General features: G+C 36.3%; 1 protein-coding gene across 9 annotated transcripts in view; it reads right to left on the bottom strand.

The window, feature by feature from the left end:
- The window catches only part of Mctp1 (multiple C2 and transmembrane domain containing 1), a 415812-nt gene that overhangs the window by 366814 nt on the left and 26946 nt on the right, over nucleotides 1–22052 (bottom strand). For 7 of the 9 annotated variants that reach the window (XM_042690815.1, XM_042690820.1, XM_042690823.1 and 4 more), the window contains exon 1: nucleotides 5333–5533. The exons of 1 other annotated variant lie outside the window; for it this stretch is intronic. In XM_042690815.1, coding sequence (XP_042546749.1) covers nucleotides 5333–5389 — 57 coding nt within the window. In that variant the 5' untranslated portion in view covers nucleotides 5390–5533. Of the gene's footprint in view, nucleotides 1–5332; nucleotides 5554–22052 lie in introns of those variants that run through there. One more of the 9 variants, XM_042690817.1, reaches the window with a different exon arrangement.

Below are 22052 nucleotides of genomic sequence, written 5' to 3'. Positions count from 1 at the left end.
GCTGAAGAGCTCAGGGACAGGGCCCAAGCCCAGAGTTCAAGCCCCATGCGGGACAACAACAACAACAACAAACCTGACCAACTATCTCCAGAGCTTTTTATATTCCAGCTTCTATCAAAAAAGTATTCATTACAAATTTCAGCACTCATAACAAAGGCATATTGATGGATACTTCTACAGGGATCAAAGTGCTTCACACATCTTGATGTTCACAGGATGACTAATCAATATTTGCCCTATACCTGGAGGATGTACAGCTCTTTTCCAGCAATAAGTGTTTCCTCTACTGTTTAAATAGGGAAACAAAATCAAGAGGAGGTAAGGGCTTTGTCACCTAGCAAATGAGAGGAGAGATTCAATATTACAAAGAAATATTGATTTATCCTCGAACTCCCATCTCCAAGGGGTTTTTTTATTCTTGTAGAACACAAACTATCTCATTGTACTAACATTAAGAAGTTGTCTGATCCATATCTATTTATCTCATCTATTTTTCTTTATCTCCTAATGGTTACATAACATATTTATTTCTATAGTTCATGGAATCACTGAAAATGTAAAGTTCATTAGAATTATTACTTATCTATTGAAGCTATGTCTTAAGACAAGATATGAAGATAGCATATAATCTTTCCAGATATTTTCTTATTAAAGGGAATAATGAAAACATTTTGAATTATTTGGAATAAGAAATTACCTTTATTAATACTCTATACTCTGAATTACAACCAAATTTTCTTTTCAGTTCTTTTGTGTTCACTGGTATAATAGGATATATAGTATTAACTTCTATGACTATGAAAAGTCATCTTCTCATTATCCTTAAAATGAGTAAAACTTTACAAATATGAACTATACAGATCAATTATAACCGAAACGATTAGAAATTCAGGGATTGTTTCCTTATAAAAGATAAAGCTTGGGGGCTGAGAAGGTGGCTCAGTGGTAGAGTGCTTGCCTTGCATGCATGAGGCCCTGGGTTTGATGCTTCAGCACCACATAAGCAGAAAAAGCTGGAAGTGATGCTATGGCTCAAGTGGCAGAGCACTAGCCTTGAGCTGAAGAGCTGAGGGACAGTGCCCAGGCCAAGAGTTCAGGCCACCACTTTGGAAAGCAGTATGGAGGTTCCTCAAAAGACTCCACATAGAGCTCCCCAACGACCCAGCAATCCCACTTTTGGGCATTTACCCAAATGATCACAAACAAGGCCACACTAAAGCTACCAGCACAACTATGTTTATTGCAGCATTATTTACCATAGCTAAGACATGGAACCAACCCAGATGCCCCTCAGTAGATGAATGGATCAAGAAGATGTGGTATATATACACAATGGAATTCTATGCCTCCATCAGAAAGAATGACATTTCCCCATTTGTTAGGAAATGGAAAGGCTTGGAAAAAATTATATTAAGTGAAGTAAGCCAGGCCCAAAGAAACATAGGTCCCATGGTTTCCCTTATTTGCAATATCTAGTATAGGTATGAGTCAAGCGGAAAAAGTCAGATAATGTGATGTTAGGAAAACGAAACCTCAGATATGTATTTTAATGTTTTTGTTTCTTTCATGCATGTGTTTCTAACGCATTTATAAGATTATTTCTTTGTTGCTTTGTATGTCCCTCCCCCACAGTGTAACCCCCGCTTTCACTATATTTGATGTCAGTATAACATGTGGAGGAGATGGGGACAAACAAGTCGTTTAAGGATTCAGGTGGACCTGTTGCAACAATGAGAAGTACAAAATGTCATGTCAAAACCAGCTTTACAATGTCGGTGGGGGGAGGGGAGGGGGGTATGATTGGGTGGGAGGGAGGGGGGAGGCTGGGAAGGGAGGTGAAGGGTAAACAAAGGAGGAGGCTGCAATGCTTGGTAAGAAATGTATGCATTATCCTGCCCATGTAATTGTAACCCCTCTGTACAGTATGTTCTCAAATAAAATAAAATAAAATTTAAAAAAAAAAAAAAGAGTTCAGGCCCCATGATCGACAAAAAAAAAAAAAAAAAAGTTAAAGCTTGGGGTAAGATTTTTTTGGCGATTCACTTTTAACATATATCTCAAAACAATAAATATTACCACCTAAAATTTTAAAAGCTCCAAGTATTTCCCTATCCATTAAGCATGTTTATGTTTATGGTTCACTTTCTCAGATTGTGGACTTGAATACTTTTTCTACTGTAACAACAGCATAAAAAGTTGCCAAAAGTCATATGGTATATTTTGGTAACGATTCCACAATCTATGCTTCATTGAACTAGACCAAGCAGAAAATTCTAAGCCCATGAAATCTGCAAATGAAGTATATATCTTCTGTAAAAATCCTTAAAATAGCATAGCTTCTTATGAGCTTGTTCATTAGCATCTGGAAAAGTTGTTTTTCAAAGGCCACCTCAAGAGTATTATATGAGAAACAACCAGTTTCTGCTTATTTTCTAGTTAACTGGACAAGCAGAAAAGACTAAAGTTTGATTCTTTGCTCAGATAACTACTGAATGAAAATGGCCCTTAAATCTTAATCTTTTTTTACCGTTCTTTGTGAAATTAGAGTTGAGATAACATCTATATTCCTACCCCAAAGTACAATTGCTAATGTCTTACTTGGTGATAATAACTAAGTTTCAAAAACTGCCTCATTTGAGCTTCATAATTGCTTTTCTACTTTTGATATCCAATAGTATTCAATGGGGACAATAGGATATAAAAGCAAAGGCTTAGTTTTCAGGAGTCATAATAACAATACAATAAAATTTCTTCCTATGTTGTGCTTCTTCATTATGGACTATTCAAGTCCTCTTTAAAAGAAAAAATTAAAAGAAAATACATAGTGCTTCGGATGATATAGTCACTAGATGAGATAAAGTAAATATTGACTTTAGCTTGAAAATAATATTCATGCAACTCAATAACTATCTTGTTGAGAATGAGTTTCCTTAAGCTATTTGAAATATGAAGGTTCACTAGGGCTTAAATAAAGTTATTTAAAATATTTGAAACATATCAGTGCAAAGTATTTACATGTAAATTGGACATTAAAAATAGTAATTTACAAAGAAGGAAAAAGACCCTTATTCCTAAAGATAAGACCCTTAATCCTAAAATAAAATAAACTGAATCCCGAGTATAATTCTGAATACTTTTATGTTTACAAAAGTAGCTCCTCAACAATATGTCTAATACTTTAATATTTTAAACTATTTAAACTCTTTTAATACTTTAGACCATTTAAATATTAAACTAACCTTTTTAAAATACTAAACTATTTAAATAGTAAAATATAACATCACATTTGATGTATTTCTTAAATAGAATATTTTTACATCATCTTTGAAACAATCTTGTGAGATAGATAAAGTCTGAAAAATCTGTCACTACCAAGTTTCCAATAATTTTTTATCTCAGAGGCTGAAGAATTCTCTGATCATCAAAATCTACAGCTGCCTCATGTTAGTTATGTTTAGATAGACTTTAGATTACACTCATGTTAGCAATTATATCTTTCTGACTTCTTCATCAAACCAATATGAAGGGTAAAAAAAACAGGCTATATTATTTGAATGTGCTCACTTTCCTTCCCCATCGTCCCTTCTCTTTCCCACCCATTATCTATATCCTTCTGCAAGTACAAGGAGGCAGGAAAGGAGCCAACATAGGAGGCAAGAAAAAGAAGTAACAAAATGCTAAGTAATCTCACCAGGCAATCACCAGTGGGCTCTGCAATGTCTTAAAAAAACTCAGTTCCTATTTGAGGCAGGGCATAGTGTAACAACTCGATTTGATAATGTTAGATCAGTTGCAGGTGCCATTCATGGCAACAGTTTGATGGCCATTATATCCATGATGAAGTCTCAGAAACAACACCAAGAAAAGGAAGACATGCTTTCATCTTGATGTGGGTGTATTCTATTCTATTCATTGTTTTTAATAAACACTGAGCTATATTCAGATAACAGAAGGAAATATTCTCCAGCAAAATGTTTGATGAACTTGAATAGCTTCCTCCTTGCCCAGGCAAAAAGCTGAGTATAGCACATAATCAAGCAGTAGAGCATTGTATATGAGAGCTTATTTCATAATCTTTGGAGACAAGTAAGATTCCACTTGCAGTCCCAAAGGCTCTTAAGAACTAAGTTATTTTCTTGGGAGCTAACTTCTCCAATATGGGATGCTGCTTTCAAATATACTTGGGTCCTGGAAAAAATTTAATTTTCCACCAAAGAAGAGGGAATTCACTTTCCTTCTGTCAGTTCATTAACCCTTAGCCTTTGCAGAAATGTTATTATTGAATGCATATCTAATAAAAATTAACTGCTATGTTTTACTTAGAATCTAGCAATTTGATAGTGGACATAATTTTATATAGCAATGGAACATTCCTAAGCATGACAGTGAGTCAATTAAGAGGATTCATAACACCAACTGCTATTGGGTACATTTTTAAAGTCTCAATTCACTTATATCTTGTAAATTCAAAGCAATACCTCTCAAAGCCAACTTACTTATTTATTACCTCAAATAAATTTGAAGCCCTTAATATGAGCATCCAAAGTTATATGACATAAGATCTCGCTTCAACTTTGATTTTATGCTATTTCTTTAATGAGTAAAAAGCCAAGACAGCATTCCTGTCTTCCCTCAGCCTCAACATTTCAATATTCTGCCTAAGGAATTTGAAAAATAAAGTCTCTCATTTCAGATTTCTCTATGCACACAATCTGTATATGACTGTCTGCAACAGCAACTGAGAATGTAGGCTGTGTTAAACATGTTTTAAAAGAAACACATTTTTAAAACAAACAGATCAACCAGAAGTTTATAAATATGGTATCCTCCCTCCTTAAGCAAAAATCCAAATATGACAGGGCAAGAGAGTTTAAACTTTCTAATATCATTTTTATTTCAATGGAAAAACACAGTTTGGGAAATAAAATTAGTTAGAATAAAACTCAAACAAAATTCTCTGACTCTCAAGTATATGTCACCTTTTACTGAGATCATAGAATAACAAAAGAGCAAAAGGGAAAGAGAGAGAGGGAGGAAGGGAGAGAAGGGGGGTGGGGAGAAACTGTTACTACTTAATCCTTAAGAAAAACTAAACCAGTAGAAAGCTATAACCATGTTTCAATTTATCTGGCAATACTTTCCACTAACTATGAAAGCAATTTTGATTTATTGAAGCTGTATCTCACAGGTAGATTGTACATGCATTAGAATCTCAAGTGCCACATTCAATACCCTTTGAGAAGGCATTTTTGAAGCACAATCATGTATTGAAATTGCCACACTTATCTAATGCTGCCACAAACCAGTGAGTAAACTCAAATCTGGTACCTACCTTATCAAAAACAAATGGCAAACTGCAGGCACTTCTCAGTTTGTAGGTATCTAGCATAGCTGTTTAGAAATGAGAAAAACATCTTCCAGACCAGTAAGAGAACTGCACATCCAGACTTGGCTTTCTTCACTGAATACCGGCAAGAATGTCTATTCCCTCCAAGGGAGAGCAACAGCCTCTTTGCAGAGAGCACTTGCTGCTCTGAACTGCAGTGACTTAGAATGAAAATAAGAGGAAGCCGTGATGTTTAAATACCATGCCGGTGCTTCAGATTCTCAGGATATGACTCAACTCTCAAACAGTAGGGGTAGAGTTTCCCCTCACAAAACTGTTAATACAGATTACATAACAAACATCATAGTTGAGGTTCTAAAATGTTCATCAACTATTTTTTTAATTACCTGTACAACCAAACATAGATTTTACCTGGTCAACCTCTTCCCCACAGTGCATGTCACAATCAGAAATGAGAATAGTAACACTGAACAAGAAAACTATTCTGCTGGATCTCTGCAATGGACTACTTTAATGCTCTTAAAGGTGTATAAACTTAACAATACCTGACAGATATAAAAGAGGCACACTAAGTCAATAACACTCCCATCAGTACACAATGTGTAGAATAAAACTCTATTTTAACATGCAAGAGTGGCACTTCTATGCAACACAAAATCTACTTCAGTAAACAAAGAACAGAAATAGATCTTAGGGACTTGCTGGTATCTTTTCTTTCCCATGAAATCCTGTCATATGCTGTCATTACCTTATGATGCTTGCTCTGCCTACCTTTCCTCCAACTCTGAGTCTTCTTTATCTGTTCTGTGAAGATTTCTAAGGGAACATGACTAATGACAAACTCCTCTGGTAAATGTGGCAGTTTTCTGTGTTTCTTCTCTCACCCATTAGCACTTAACTTTGAGTTGTATTAAGCTTAATCAGATATTGAATTATTATATTTGGATGAAATAAATCAATAAATACAGACAGATCTAAAAGTCTACTACATAAATTCAATTACTACCAACATAATAAATAAAAAAGATCGAAAAACACATACAATAACAAATGGGCTGAAGCTTACTAAAGCAGGGCTACTAAATAGAAATATTAAGGTGAACCACACATGTAATTTTAAACATTTTAGAAGTCGCATTAAAAAAAATCTAGAAAGCAGAGTGGAGATTCCTCAAAAAGCTAAACATAGAATTACTCTATGATCCAGCAATTCCACTGCTGGGCATTTAACCAAAAGATTACAAATGAGGATACAGTAAAGCTATCAACACACCCATGTTCACTGCAGCACTAGTTACCTTAGTCAAGGTATAAAATCAGTCCAGATGCCCCTCAATGGATGAAGACACCAGGCAAATGTGGACTGTGTAAACAATGGAATTTTACTAATCCATTACAAAGAATGAAGTTGGTTGCTCCTGGCTCATTCCTGTAATCCTGGTTACTCAGGGGGCTGGTATCTGAGGAAGTCTGAAGCCAGCCTCAGCAGGAAAGTGCCTGAGACTCTTATCTCCAATTAACCACCTGAACATCAGAAGTAAAGCTCTGTCTCAAAGTAGTCAAGCACTAACCTTGAGGGAAAAAGCTCAGGGACAATGCTCAGGCCCTGAGTTCAAGACCCATGATCAACAAAATAAAAAATTAAAAAAAGTAAGAAAGAATGATATTGAATCATTTGTAAAGAAATAGAAAGAGCTGAAAAATAATAATATTGAGTAAAGTAAGTTAGACCCAGAAAGACAAAGGTTGCATGTTTCCCCTCATATATGGAAGCTAGATTTAGGTGAAAAACTTGCAAGTAAGTAAGTTAGTACTATACAAGTATATATAAATATAGTAACTGAAATTTGGTAAATTCAAGGAGAACTCTGTAATTTCTTAGAAAGGCAAAGTTGAACAAAATAAACACGAGGAAGCTGGTACTTGAAAGAGGTAGGATGAGGTCAAGAGGAGTAAAACAGATGAATGAAGAGGAGAAGAGAGGGAGAGTGAAATTAGTAATTCAATATATATTCTACAAAATTAAGAATTGTGAGGGAAGGGGTGCCTTGAGAGGATGTGTGAAAATGTGGAAAGGTGTGGCATTGATGAAGATATTTTATATTTATAAACTGCTTTATTAACTGGCAACCCCTTTGTACAACTACTTAAAGACAATTAAAAAAAACTTAAAAAAAAAGACAAATCAAGTCATGGTAGATATAATTCCATCACTTAGAAAGCTGAAACATGAGTTTCAGCTTTAAAAAGCTGAAGATCATGAGTTCAAAGTTAATCTGCTGGGGGAACCCTGCTTAGTAACAAACAAGAGACATAAAAATTAATTTTAATAATGTCTACCTAAGTGTATATAAAATGCAATTCAAATCTAATTGACACAAACATGATTAATGAAATAGTTTACCACCTTTGTACTAGCCTTGGAGATTGATGTACATTTTACAGTCCATCTGAACTAATTATATTCAACTCCTCAGTAGCCACCAGTGGCTATTGGTCTGTTTATTGGATAACATAGATATAAAGTTTATGATTCATTCTCATTACTCAGGTTGTAATTTAAATGCTCTGTCAGGAAAATCTTCCCTGACCACCTTTCCTAAAACAGCCTTTGGTAATTCCTTTCTATTTGATGACCTCGTCACAGTCTGGAATATTCTTTCTTCACTTGCTTACTTATATATACTAATGAATAATATAAGGAACCTGAGGCAAGAATCTTTTTGTTTTAAATATTTTTATCTCTAGCCACTGGCATGGTGACTAGCATACAGCAGAATTTAATAAACATTATTGAATAAGCAAATAAAATATCTAAGCTCTGCTATGGTTTGGCACATGAAAAAATACTAAGAAAAATGTTGATCACATTACTGAATATTCAAGGGCAAGGCTTTACTGAATTGGAAATTTGTTTCCCTTTAAGTTTGTTACTGGCCAGGCTTGTGGTACTTTATATCTGTTAATATCAGCTATGTTGACAGATGGGAGAACACGAAGACCATTGTTTGAGTCCAACCCAGGAAAAATTAGGGAATTCTATCTTAATCAATAATCAGAAGTGATGGCACACACTGTGGGCTCATTTATGCAGGAGACTATAGCAGAGAAGATCTTAATTTAAGACCATCCAGAAAAAAAAATCACGAAATACTACCTTCATAATAACAAAGGCAAAAAAGGGGTTGGAAGTAAGGCTCAAGTGCCTGGCATGCATAAGGACCTGAGTTAAGAAAACTGAAAAGAAAAAACATAAAAGATTCTCAATCTATAACATACCTCATTGCTCACTCCAATAGTATACATAAACAACATACTTGTTTCATTACCCAAACTTTACAAGATACTTAGAACACTTAGGCCCCTGTGACACAAATCTAGATACGATTAGCATGTGCATTTTTGTATACCACCCCCAAAGCTACAAGAGTAGAGTCAAAGATGAATGTGTGTTCTAAGGTGTTCAGTAAGAGCCATTTTATCCAACTTTACTGATACTGGGAAATAAAATAGCACTAGAATGTAGTCCTAGAATTTCTGACAGTCATACTTGCTACCATGTGAGATAAGGTTGCTTAAAAATGAAGCCAATCAAGAGAAAAGGCAAAGGCATGAGAGGTAGATTTGTGACAACAGTACTGTAATGCCCAGACTAGCCACACCTTCAGCTACCACAGAAATGGATGTCTTAGAATGTTCACTGTAGAACTGTTTGAAATAGTGAAAAATTGGAAACTTTTCAATGGACCTTGAACAAGAGGTTAAATAACTGATTAACCATACTAGTAATCAAAACAGCTTGGTATTGGCATAAGAACAGACCTCAGGACCAATGGAATAGAATTGAAAACCCAGAAATGAACCTACAGACCTATAGCCATCTAATCTTTGATAAGCAAGCTAAAAAAATAGAATGGAAGAAAGACAGCTTCTTCAGTAAATGGTGCTGGCAAATTGGTTAACTACTTGTAGAAAAACTAAAGCTAGATCCTTATATATCACCCTGCACCAGAATCAACTCCAAATGGATCAAAGACCTCGAAGTCAAAGCAGACACTCTGAAAACATTTCAGGATGGAATAGGAGAAACCCTAGGTCTCCTTGGCTCAGACCGAAATTTTCTGAATAGAGACCTGGAAACACAACAAATCAAAGAAAGGTTGGACAAATGGGATTGCATAAAATTGCAGAGCTTCTGCAGGGCAAAGGACATAGCTAGCAAGATCAATAGAAAGCCCACGGATTGGGAGAAGATCTTTACTAACCATACAATGGACAAGGGTCTCATATCTAAAATATACTTGGAACTTAAAAAATTAAATCCCCCAACAACAAATCCTCAAAGAAACAACTGCACAATAAATAAGTGGGCTAAAGACTTAAAGAGAAACTTCTCTGAAGAAGAAAGAAGCATGGCCAATAGACACATGAAGAAATGTTCAATATCCCTAGCCATAAAAGAAATGCAAATCAAAATAACATTGAGATACCACCTCACCCCAGTTAGAATGGCTAAAATCAAGAACTCTAACAACAGATGCTGGAGGGGATGTGGACAGAAAGGAACCTTACTTCATTGTTGGTGGGAATGTAAACTTGTTCAACCACTTTGGAAAGCAGTATGGAGGTTCCTCAAAAGACTTCACATAGAGCTCTCCTATGACCCAGCAATCCCACTTTTGGGCATTTACCCAAATGTTTACAAACAAGACCACACTAAAGCTACTAGCACAACTATGTTTATTGCAGCATTATTTACCATAGCTAAGATATGGAACCAATCCAGATGCCCTTCAGTAGATGAATGGATCAAGAATATGTGGTATATATACACAATGGAATTCTATGCCTCCATCAGAAAGAATGACATTGCCCCATTTGTTAGGAAATGGAAAAACTTGGAAAAAATTATATTAAGTGAAGTAAGCCAGGCCCAAAGAAACACAGGTCCCATTTCCTTTATTTGCAATATCTAGTATAGGTATGAGTCAAGCGGAAAAGGTCAGATAATGTGATGTTAGGAAAATGAACCCTTAGATATGTATTTTAATTTTTTTTCTTTCATGCATGTGTTTCTAACGCATTTATAAGATTATTTCTTTGTTGCTTTGTATGTCCCTCCACCACAGTATAACCCCTGCTTTCACTATATTTGATGTCAGTATAACTTGTGGAGGAGATGGGGAAAAACAAGTCGTTTAAGGATTCAGGTGGACCTGTTGCAACAATGAGAAGTACAAGTTGTCATGTCAAAAACGAGCTTTACAATGTTGGTGGGGGGGGAAGGGGGGAAAGGATTGGGTGGGGGGGGAGGCTGGGAAGGGAGGGGAAGGGTAAACAAAGGAGGAGGCTGCAATTCATGGTAAGAAATGTACTCATTATGTTGCCCATGTAATTGTAACCCCTCTGTACAGTATGTTCACAAATAAAATAAAAATAAAAAATAAAAAAAATGTAAAAAAAAAAAAGAAATGTACTCATTACCTTGCTCACATAATTGTAACCCCTCTGTACAGTATTTTCACAATAAAAAAACACAAAATGAAAAAAAAAAGAATATTGTAAAACTATTTTTTAAAATTGTCACTGATGAAAAGAATGATATTGATCAAGATACATCATACTTAAATACCCACATGTTGAATTAAGACCCCTTAGGGCTGACATTGATTAAGATATAATCTTTTATAAACTGCTTTGTTAAATGGCAACTTCTTTGTATTACTAAAGATAATAATAAAAGAAAAAATAAAAATACAAAAGTCTAAAGCATCAGACATTAGATAATATGTTCCTTAAGATAATGTCCCTTTAGAAAATATGTCCCTTTATAGATAATGTCCCCCCCACATCATCATCATTATCATCAACATCATCAAGAAAAAAATGAAAGAAATTAAAAATACAAAAAAGTCTAAAGCATCAAGCTTTAGGCTTTATGTACTTACATGCGAAGCTCCCTAAAATGTGTTCAAAGGAATGAAAAGACTGGCAAAACATACACCACTCCACTTTGAGTACATGAAATTTCATGTGTGAAGTTATAAAACAGAGGCTGGGGGCTGCCTATCAATTGTGGGTGAGTGGTAAAGTTGGAGAAACAGATTTGAAGGAGGGGATTAGGGGTGACAGAGATAGAACAGAGAGAGAGTCAATTAATTTGATCCATTTCTTATCTATTTCATGAATCTTAGAAAATAAAAATGAATTAATATATTCATTGGTAATTTGAAAAGAAAATAATACATTAAAAATAATTTGCTGTTTTATATTTCCATATTTCCTACATTATACTTACTTTAATTGAACTACTTTATTATACATTTCAAACATAACAAAAATGAAAATGCTCTTCTCCGGCTCATCCATTCTTTATTGGTACCCAACTTAAGTTTTCTCTGATTTTCCAGTCTGACTAAAGGCTGTACCATAAAGAGAAATTAAGGACAGACAGAAACAGCAACAGAAGGCAAGCTACAATCGAATCGCCAATGTACCTCCTAACATTGGCTAAGGTCTTTATTTTTAACTTGGCCTCTTTTGCTGGCTTCATAAAAGATAACTCAGATTTGTTTATTCAACTACAATCAAGTCAACCACCCAATGTTCATACTAGTATGACCTATATTAGGTTTTCTTGAGTTGGAATTAGGGCATTTATGTATTAACTGTTCATTGAAAAGTTTATGGTTATGAATTCATTACAATTGCTTTCCTAATTAATTCTAAATGGCTTATTCTAATTCTCAAAAATCTTTACATTATCTTAGATATAGTCATAATATCTCAATCTTTGGTAATCCCTTTATTTCTATGGCATATTCTCCTTTAAATCACATAGCTAAACTACATACTCTATATTCTGAGGCAGGAGTAAAGGGCCATTCAGCTTTTAATATAAATGACCAGAACTGAATTTTTACAGTTGACCTACTGGCACAAATATTTCTCTGTTTTATTCTTAAAACCTATTTATTTCAAGTCCATCAATATTTCCTTTTTCTCCACTTAAAACCTTAACATTATACCAAATTTGGTGTAGATTTTCTGGAAGAATAAAAAAACTCAATAAGATATGTTTGAAGCCTATATATGTCCCTGTGTCTCTTTTTGCGCTCTCTTGAAAGGTAAAAATTCACCTGGGCTAGCATCTGTCATTCCTATATTTCTTTTTTATATCTTTATTAGATATGTTTACTTCTAAGTAAGGTATTTATTTACATAACTTAGATTTTATGATGTCACCTTACATAGATCATTAAGTTGGCTCTGCATTATTCTGGAGAATTAAACATAGTTCTATATAATTTGCTATTTTTAACTTCTGCATAGCATTCCAATTTATGCATCCTTTCTTCTATTACTGGATATTTAGATTATTTCCAACTCATTCCTCCTATCTAATTACTCTAATTCTCACACATGTACAAGTATTTCTTTAAAGATGCATACTCAGTCACAGGAGGTGGGTTGCAGGGTCCTAGGATATGAACAACCTCATCTTTTCTTGATATTGCCAAACTTCATCCAAATATAGTTTTTCAATTCAGTCATTAGGGTATGAGAATTCTTGAGCCAGTTTAATACAAAACCTCTCCATACTATTGATATTGTAGTTGGTGAAATATCAAGAGTCTAGGCATCCCAATCTAGACATTGTTACAGTCTATGTTTAGTATATAATCTCAAATGTCTTAATTTAGATTTCCATCTTCAATACTAAAATCTAGCATTTTAACTTATGATTGGCTTTTCCACTACTGGGTTGTTTACTCTTCCCATTCATACTTTGGGGATATTTTTTTCATGACCCTGGAATTTAAACATTATTAGGCAAATCCCTTACCATGTAAGCTGAACCCTCCAGGCGTTTCCACTTTATATATATTTTTATATAAGTACTCATTTTTTTTGGCCTGGAGTCAGTCTCAAATTTTTATTATCTTACCTCTCGTGTAGCTGGGATTTTACATCAAGCATGTTTTTGAAATCTTGCCTTTTTGCCTAGACTAGTCTCAACCCCTGACCCTCCCCCCTCCTCTGCTTCTGTATCTGGCATTACAGGCCTGAACCAGTACACCCAGAGATGTAGTGAGGTATTTATACTGCATATTGTTTTGTGAGTTATACAATTATGAGTTATAGTAATAACTTTAGAGTTATGGTTTGGCTCATATTGTGAAGGCTTGGTAGCCAACTGGTAGAGGTGACTGGATAATAGTGTTCTGATCTAATCAAGAGATTAATCCACTGATGAGTCATGATTTGGTAGCATTTGGGGGAGATAATAGAAACTAGAATGTAGAACCTGGTTGGGTGGAAGTGAATCTCTGCAACATGTATTTGAAGGATATATGCTTTTTCTGGACCCTTTTATTCTCTCTCTGCTTCCTAGTACTTCCATTATGTTAAACTTTGCTCCTAGCTCAAACCAACAGAGCTGACAACATACTAAAATTCAGATCACATGAACCAAATTAAACCTTCCCTACCTGTAACTTGCTTTTGTCAGGTAGTTTCTCACAGAGACAGTCTAATACATTCAGTATGTGCTTCTTTATTTTTAAAAAATAAGTTTTTTATTGTGAAAATACTGTACAGAGGGGTTACTCATGAACAAGGTAATGAGTACATTTCTTATCAAGGATTGTTGCCTCCTCCTTTGTTTTTCCCCTACCATCCCTTCCCTCCCGCCTCCACAATTGCATTCCCCCCTCCCCCAAGTCCCTACCCCACCTAAATTGTAAAGTTCATTTTTTGACATTGTGTCTTGTACATCTCATTGTTGCAATGGGTCAACCTGTATCCCTATTTTGTTTATAGTGCCCTTTTCTGTTTTTGAAGGTTTGTGGTTTTTTAAAATAAGAAATAGTTATCAATACTTCTTGAAAAAGATTACATATCTAAAAGGAACTGAGACTTCCTATTTCCTATTAACAGTTCCATGCATTTATTGAACACCTGTCATAAGCCCCATACTGTGTTTGTGGAAACAAACACAAAGCAGTCCATGAAATCAATGAATTTATAGTCTCACAATCTCTTGTGAGATTGATAGTAAAGATGAAGCTTATATGGAGAGATGGAGAAGTATTCATGTGTCAGCGTTTGATTGTGTTAAGGCATTTTAACAGTAGATTAAAGAGGAAGGAAACAAATGTTATTGCAGGAGATACAAACAAGACTGTATGACTACAGTGAGAAAAGAATATATTATAAGCCAGCATCACAAAGATCATACAAGATATAAGTGGTCAAATTTGAGGACCCATAAGATACAGTAAAACTTGCAACTGACAATTATATTTTTCAAGGAGATGTATTCAGAGCACTGGGAAAATAATGTTGATTTATTTAGGAGATCAAGAGAATTAAAGGGAGTGACAAGTCATTATATTCAAGAAAAATGCTTCCTTGGGAGACAAGCTCATTTAATAATCAGTGATCTAATCAGTTTCTTCATTCATTAGAGGAAAAAAAACATAAAAAAAGCTTATAACTGTGAGGAATCATAACAAATGATGCACAGATCTTGCTGAATCAGATTATTAATAATTTATAACATGGAAGTTAAAAATAGACCCTTATTGTAAACAATACACCCAAATTTATCTTTTATAAGTATAATCACATGTTTCTCTCAGTGCTAAAAAGTCTAGAAAATGAGATTGCTTATTCTTCACCCAGGAAGAAAAGACTCTTGAACTAGAAGTAGAAGAAGGTGATGCTGGTGGCCCCACATCATGTGTTTCCTGGGGAAAAATTTAAGATCACTCTATTTCCCTAAGCTATCGTTTCTACCTCAGCCTGCATATAACTGTAACCCTTTAGGACTTATACACTCAAATGTGTTTTTCCTATTTGGGGGTAACAGCGAAGTGACTCTAAGTATGAGAAAATAAGAGTGCTTTCTGAGAAGTAAATTTTGACATAAAAATAGGACAGTTCAGATCATAGATAAATGGAAATCACTTCAATTACCAGAAGACTGCAAATTGAATGCCTGGAGACACACACATTATAAATGGGCAATGGAGACCAATGTTCTACATTGCATAGAAATTACTGTAGGAGCTGAATGGATAGAGCTTCAGATTCATTTAAAGGGGGCAACCTCAACTAAGCTCCAGATGATTAACCTGATGTGGACAATGGCTAGATCCCTGGATTTTTCTAAAAACATTATAAATGTGGGTTTTTCATGAGAACATGTTTGATTTTTAATTGTAGCCTCTACAGGGTATGATATAAACAAAAGCCTTTGAAGACTAGGTCTGTCCCTGGATAAATCAGTCTCAGACCCTCAGACATAACAATAATCTGATTAAACACAGTAGTCTACCTAGAGAAAAAATTGTGTCTAGCAGGTATAATGCATCAGTAGGAAATGCAGAGTAAGAAATAGGTTAAAAAAATCCAGCTCAACAACATCCCTAGCCATAAAAGAAATGCAAATCAAAACAACATTGAGATATCACCTCACTCCAGTTAGAACAGCAAAAATCAAGAACTCTAACAACAACAGATGCTGGAGGGGATGTGGTCAGAAAGGAACCTTACTTCATTGTTGGTGGGAATGTAAACTTGTTCAACCACTTTGGAAAGCAGTATGGAGGTTCCTCAAAAGACTCCACATAGAGCTCCCCAATGACCCAGCAATCCCACTTTTGGGCATTTACCCAAATGATCACAAACAAGGCCACACTAAAGCTACCAGCACAACTATGTTTATTGCAGCATTATTTACCATAGCTAAGACATGGAACCAACCCAGATGCCCCTCAGTAGATGAATGGATCAAGAAGATGTGGTATATATACACAATGGAATTCTATGCCTCCACCAGAAAGAATGACATTTCCCCATTTGTTAGGAAATGGAAAGGCTTGGAAAAAATTATATTAAGTGAAGTAAGCCAGGCCCAAAGAAACATAGGTCCCATGGTTTCCCTTATTTGCAATATCTAGTATAGGTATGAGTCAAGCGGAAAAAGTCAGATAATGTGATGTTAGGAAAACGAAACCTCAAGTATGTATTTTAATGTTTTTGTTTCTTTCATGCATGTGTTTCTAACGCATTTATAAGATTATTTCTTTGTTGCTTTGTATGTCCCTCCCCCACAGTGTAACCCCCGCTTTCACTATATTTGATGTCAGTATAACATGTGGAGGAGATGGGGACAAGCAAGTCTTTTAAGGATTCAGGTGGACCTGTTGCAACAATGAGAAGTACAAAATGTCATGTCAAAATCAGCATTACAATGTCGGTGGGGGGGGGGTGGGGGGGTATGATTGGGTGGGAGGGAGGGGGGAGGCTGGGAAGGGAGGTGAAGGGTAAACAAAGGAGGAGGCTGCAATGCTTGGTAAGAAATGTATGCATTATCCTGCCCATGTAATTGTAACCCCTCTGTACAGTATGTTCTCAAATAAAATAAAATAAAATTAAAAAAAAAAAAAAATCCAGCTCAAAAGTGACCACTGGTAATCGTCATCCAAATTGTGGCCAACGTGCTTGTCCTTTTGATTCCATGCTCAGCAAACTGTTGCCTGATTAGACTTTGGTATTTACTCTTGCATGTCTTCAGGGAACACTTGCTTGAGACTGAGCAACTTGAAGAACAGTTCATTGGCTGCCTTTCATCATAAGTTAACAGAGTAGGTGGAGACTTGACCATCTGTATCTTGCCTCCAGCCACAACTGGACTGGGTGAGCCCATGAGCTGCCCAACTCCAAGAGTTTCACTTCCCACTGTAAATGGAAACACTGGCATCATGATCTCATACATGACTAGTCTAATCCTTGCTAGTGTGAATCAGCTTTGAAGGAACCTGGTACATACGTGGCTTCTAGGCCCACAAGGCATTGGGTCAGACTGGATAGAGATAAAGTCCATAACATAAATTCACCCACAAGGCCTACTGGGATATTCAAATCTCTTCCTTATATCTTCTATCTTCACCCTACTTCTATGTCCAACAATATCAAAGGGTGCTTATCTAGATTTCTTGATGTAAAATTAAGAATTAAATACAAATCCCCTGAATAAGATGGATGCTAGTAGCTTACCCCTGTAATCTTTGCTACTCAGGAGGCTGAGATCTGCCTGGGATAGAAAATCTATGACTCTTATCTCCAATTAACCAATAAAAATCCAGAAGGAGAGGTTTGTTTCAAGTGGTAGACTGCCAGCCTTGAGCAAGAAAAGCTTAGTATCCAGGCTCTGAGTTCAGGTTCCAGTACCAACATACCAAAAATAAAAAATAAAAACAGAAAACTGACCAAACAAACAAAACCCCCACAAACAGGGACATAAATCTCACAGAAATTGGAATACACATTTTTATTCATGGCACTAGGGAGCAGGCACTGTCCTATGTACAAAGATCATGCCATTTACTCCACACAGAACCTCTGTGAAACATGTACTACTTAAAGCAATTAATCCTTTTAACAACAGGAAAAAAGTCTGAAGAAGTTTAATAATCTGACATGTACACATCAAACAAATACTGGAGTTGGGATTAGAACCTGTGCCTTCAAGCACTATTTTGTATTGTTTGTATACTTTTTAATTTAGATGCTTATGGCTTATTTACTTATTATATTTGTTATTTAAAGGTGATGTACAGAGGGGTTACAGTTACATAAGTCAGGTCATGAGTACATTTCACCTCTTCCCTTGTTTTTATTTTTACATCAAACATGCATTTTGAAATTTTCTGCCAAATGTTGTTCTAGCTATTATTAATGTTAACTCATTTATTACTCATAAAAACTCTATGAAAGGTACATAACAACATCTCCATTCTGGTAGGTAAACTGCGGCAAAGAGGAGTTAAGTTCTTTGCCAATGATTGCAGAGCTAGTAGATTGAACAAGGTCATGAGTCCCAAAGGACAGCCCTCAAATCCTGTGCTACTCCACACAAAGTTCTCCATGGAGAAATGATGTGGGTCCATTTTTAAATGTTACTTTCCATACTATTATTAGTACAACTTTTTATCGGTGTGGATGGAAACACTAGGGAACGAAATCTATTAAATATCATTTTAATATATACACCAATTAGAAAGCCCCAAATTTCCTTTCTGTATCTACAAACTATGGAACAAGTAACCAACATCAAATAGTACATGCTGGGAAATAATTGAGTTTAGTAGATATAGTTCTAAGAGAACAACAAATTTAAGTAGATATCTTTTTATTTCCATTCCCAGGGGAAGAATTAAAGGAAAAACTTTTAATTTCTGCATTCATAAATCCTGGAAAGTAAAGACTGATTGGGGTACTTCTGAGAAATCTAAAATAAAGCACATATCCTAGTGTTCAATTTAAAAGTCATCTTTTTCTAGAAACCAAGGAAGTTTAATTTCATAATAAAATGCATTGAACAAGCCAGGCGCCAGTGGCTCACGCCTGTAATCCTAGCTACGCAGGAGGCTGAGATCTGAGGTTCAAAGCCAGCCTGGGCAGGAAAGTCTGTGAGACTCTGACCTCCAATAAACCCTTAGAAAACCGGAAGTGGTGCTGTGGCTCAAGTGGTAGAGCGCTCACCTTGAGCTGAAGAGCGCAGAGTCAGAGCCCAGGCCCAGAGTTCAAGTCCCACGACAAAAAAAGGAAAACTGCATTAAACATAAAGAAGTTGAGATAAGAATCTCACAGACTTTCCTGCCCGGGCTGGCTTTGAACCGCGATCCTCAGATCTCAGCCTCCTGAGTAGCTAGGATTATAGGCATGAGACACTGGCACCCAGCCGTTTGGAGAGTCTTGGTCAGGAAGACCAGGAAATGCCAGGCAGATATGGCTGAGGGTGTCTGGGAAGGTGCCACATAGGTCAGGAGCGGGAGACAGGCAGAGCAGCACCGCACCATGCCGTGACCCTGGGTGAGTCACTGCCTGTCCGCCTCTCTATCAGAGGGTATCAGAGGCCACATTGGTTGGGCCTCACAGGGGCATTGTGTGGATGGGCATGGGCGGCACAGAGGTCAATAAAGCCAGCCACGTTCATTTGTTAATAAATACATACGAGAAAAGTAGAGATCAGATGAGCAGAATACCTCAGTAGCTACATACATATGCCATTATAAGATGATGCTAATTTTCTGGTGGTTTTTTTTTATTGTGATTAAGTAATGACATAATTTCCCAAATTTCACAGTATTGTGGGATAATGATGCTCATTTAAAGTCACAAACTCATTCTAACTTTCCTGGAGAAAATTGTCTATCACAGTCTATAATATATAACGGTATACACATATACACCATACATGTGATCAGCAGCATGGGGATATTTAGTAGTGGTTCGACCAGATGAGTGGAAGTTCTTTGTTTCTTAAGTCCTGTTAATTTTGTCATATCACCTAACGTTTTGGATTTAACATCCACTTATCTGGGAGACCATGTACCGTTTGTCTTTTTGCTCTTGGTTTACCTCGCTCAACATGATTTCTTCTAGCTCCATCCATTTCTCTGCAAATGCCATTATTTTGTCATTTCTAATGGCTGCATAATATTTCATTGTGTATAGATACCACAATTTTTGGATCCATTCATCTGTGGTGGGGCATCTGGGTTGTTTCCATAAACTCAGTGGTGCTATGGCTCAAGTGGTAGAGCATGAGCCTTGAGCTGAATTGCTCAGGGACAGCTCCCAGGCCTAGAGCTCAAGCCCTACAACTGACAAAAAAGAGAGAGAGAGAGAGAGAGATCTTTCATTGCATTGTTTCTAACATATTTATAAGATTATGTCTTTGTTGCTTTGTATGTCCCTCCCCCATGGTATAACCCCTGCTTTCACTATATATGATGTTGGTATATGTGGAGGGGAAGGGAAAAAACAAATTGTTAAAACAGGGATACAGGAGGACCCATTGCAACAATGAGATGTACAAGTCCTTATGTTGAAAAATGAACTTTACAATTTTGGTGGGGGGGACGAGGGGGGGAGGATACGAAGGGATGGGAAGGGGAAACAAAGGAGGAGGCTACAATGCTTGATAAGAAATGTGCTCATTATCTTGCCCATGTAATTGTAACACCTCTGTACAGTATTTTCACAATAAAAAAAATAAGATGATGCTAAGCAAAATGACCTCTAAGACATGGACACAAAAGGTTTGTCTTTGCCCGGAAACTCAACAAATCAAAGAAAGGTTGGACAAATGGGATTGTATGAAGTTGCAGAGCTTCTGCATGGGAAAGGACATAGCTAGCAAGATCAATAGAAAGCCCACGGATTGGGAGAAGATCTTCACTAGCCATACAACAGACAAGGGTCTCATATCTAAAATATACTTGGAACTCAAAAAATTAAATCCCCCAACAACAAATCCTCAAAGAAACAACTGCCTAATAAATAAGTGGGCTAAAGACTTAAAGAGAAACTTCTCTGAAGAGGAAAGAAGGATGGCCAATAGACACATGAAGAAATGCTCAACATCCCTAGCCATAAACGAAATGCAAATCAAAACAACATTGAGATACCACCTCACTCCAGTTACAATGGCAAAAATCAAGAACTCTAACAACAACAGATGCTGGAGGGGATGTGGACAGAAGGGAACCTTCTGTTGGTGGGAATGTAAACTTGTTCAACCACTTTGGAAAGCAGTATGGAGGTTCCTCAAAAGACTTCACATAGAGCTCCCCTATGACCCAGCAGTCCCACTTTTGGGCATTTACTCAAATGTTTACAAACAAGACCACACTAAAGCTACCAGCAAAACTATGTTTATTGCAGCATTATTTACCATAGCTAAGATGTGGAACCAGCCCAGATGCCCCTCAGTAGATGAATGGATCAAGAAAATGTGGTATATATACACAATGGAATTCTATGCCTCCATCAGAAAGAATGACATTGCCCCATTTGTTAGGAAATGGAAAAACTTGGAAAAAATTATATTAAGTGAAGTAAGCCAGGCCCAAAGAAACATAGGTCCCATGGTTTCCCTTATTTGCAATATCTAGTATAGGTATGAGTCAAGCGGAAAAGGTCAGATAATGTGATGTTAGGAAAATGAACCCTTAGGTATGTATTTTAATGTTTTTTTCCTTTCATGCATTTGTTTCTAATGCATTTATAAGATTATCTCTTTGTAGCTTTGTATGTCCCTCCCCCACAGTATAACTCCTGCTTTCACTATATTTGATGTCAGTATAACTTGTAGAGGAGATGGGGAAAAACAAGTCGTTTAAGGATACAGGTGGACCTGTTGCAACAATGAGAAGTACAAGTTGTCATGTCGAAAACGAGCTTTACAATGTTGGTGCAGGGTGGGGGGGGGGGGAGACGGGGAGGATTGGGTGGGGGGGTGGGGGAGAGGCTGGGAAGGGATGTGAAGGTTAAACAAAGGAGGAGGCTGCAATGCTTGATAAGAAATGTACGCATTAACCTGCCCATGTAATTGTAACTCCTCTGTACAGTGTGTTCACAAAAAAATAAAATAAAAAAAAATTTAAAAAAAAGGTTTGTCTTTGCTGTTGTTTTTAATGTACTATGTGATTTTTTTGTTTCTTTTGTATGTTCCCTCCCTATGGTATAGTCCCTGTTTTTGATTTTGGTATGTGGGTATTGTATATGTGTTTATCTGAATTAGGGAAGGGAAGGGGAACAACAGAATGGTAAGACAAAGGAGAAGGGGGGGACCAATGCAACAGCGACACACAAGACAGTATGTTGGAAATGATCTGTACAACTTGAG

Source organism: Dipodomys spectabilis, unplaced genomic scaffold (genome assembly GCF_019054845.1).
Source record: "Dipodomys spectabilis isolate Male_0828 unplaced genomic scaffold, ASM1905484v1 ptg000140l, whole genome shotgun sequence".
In the NCBI taxonomy this organism is placed as follows: Eukaryota; Metazoa; Chordata; class Mammalia; order Rodentia; family Heteromyidae; genus Dipodomys; species Dipodomys spectabilis.
The sequence above is the reverse complement of the archived record's forward strand: the minus strand, read 5'-3'. Positions and strand labels throughout refer to the sequence as shown.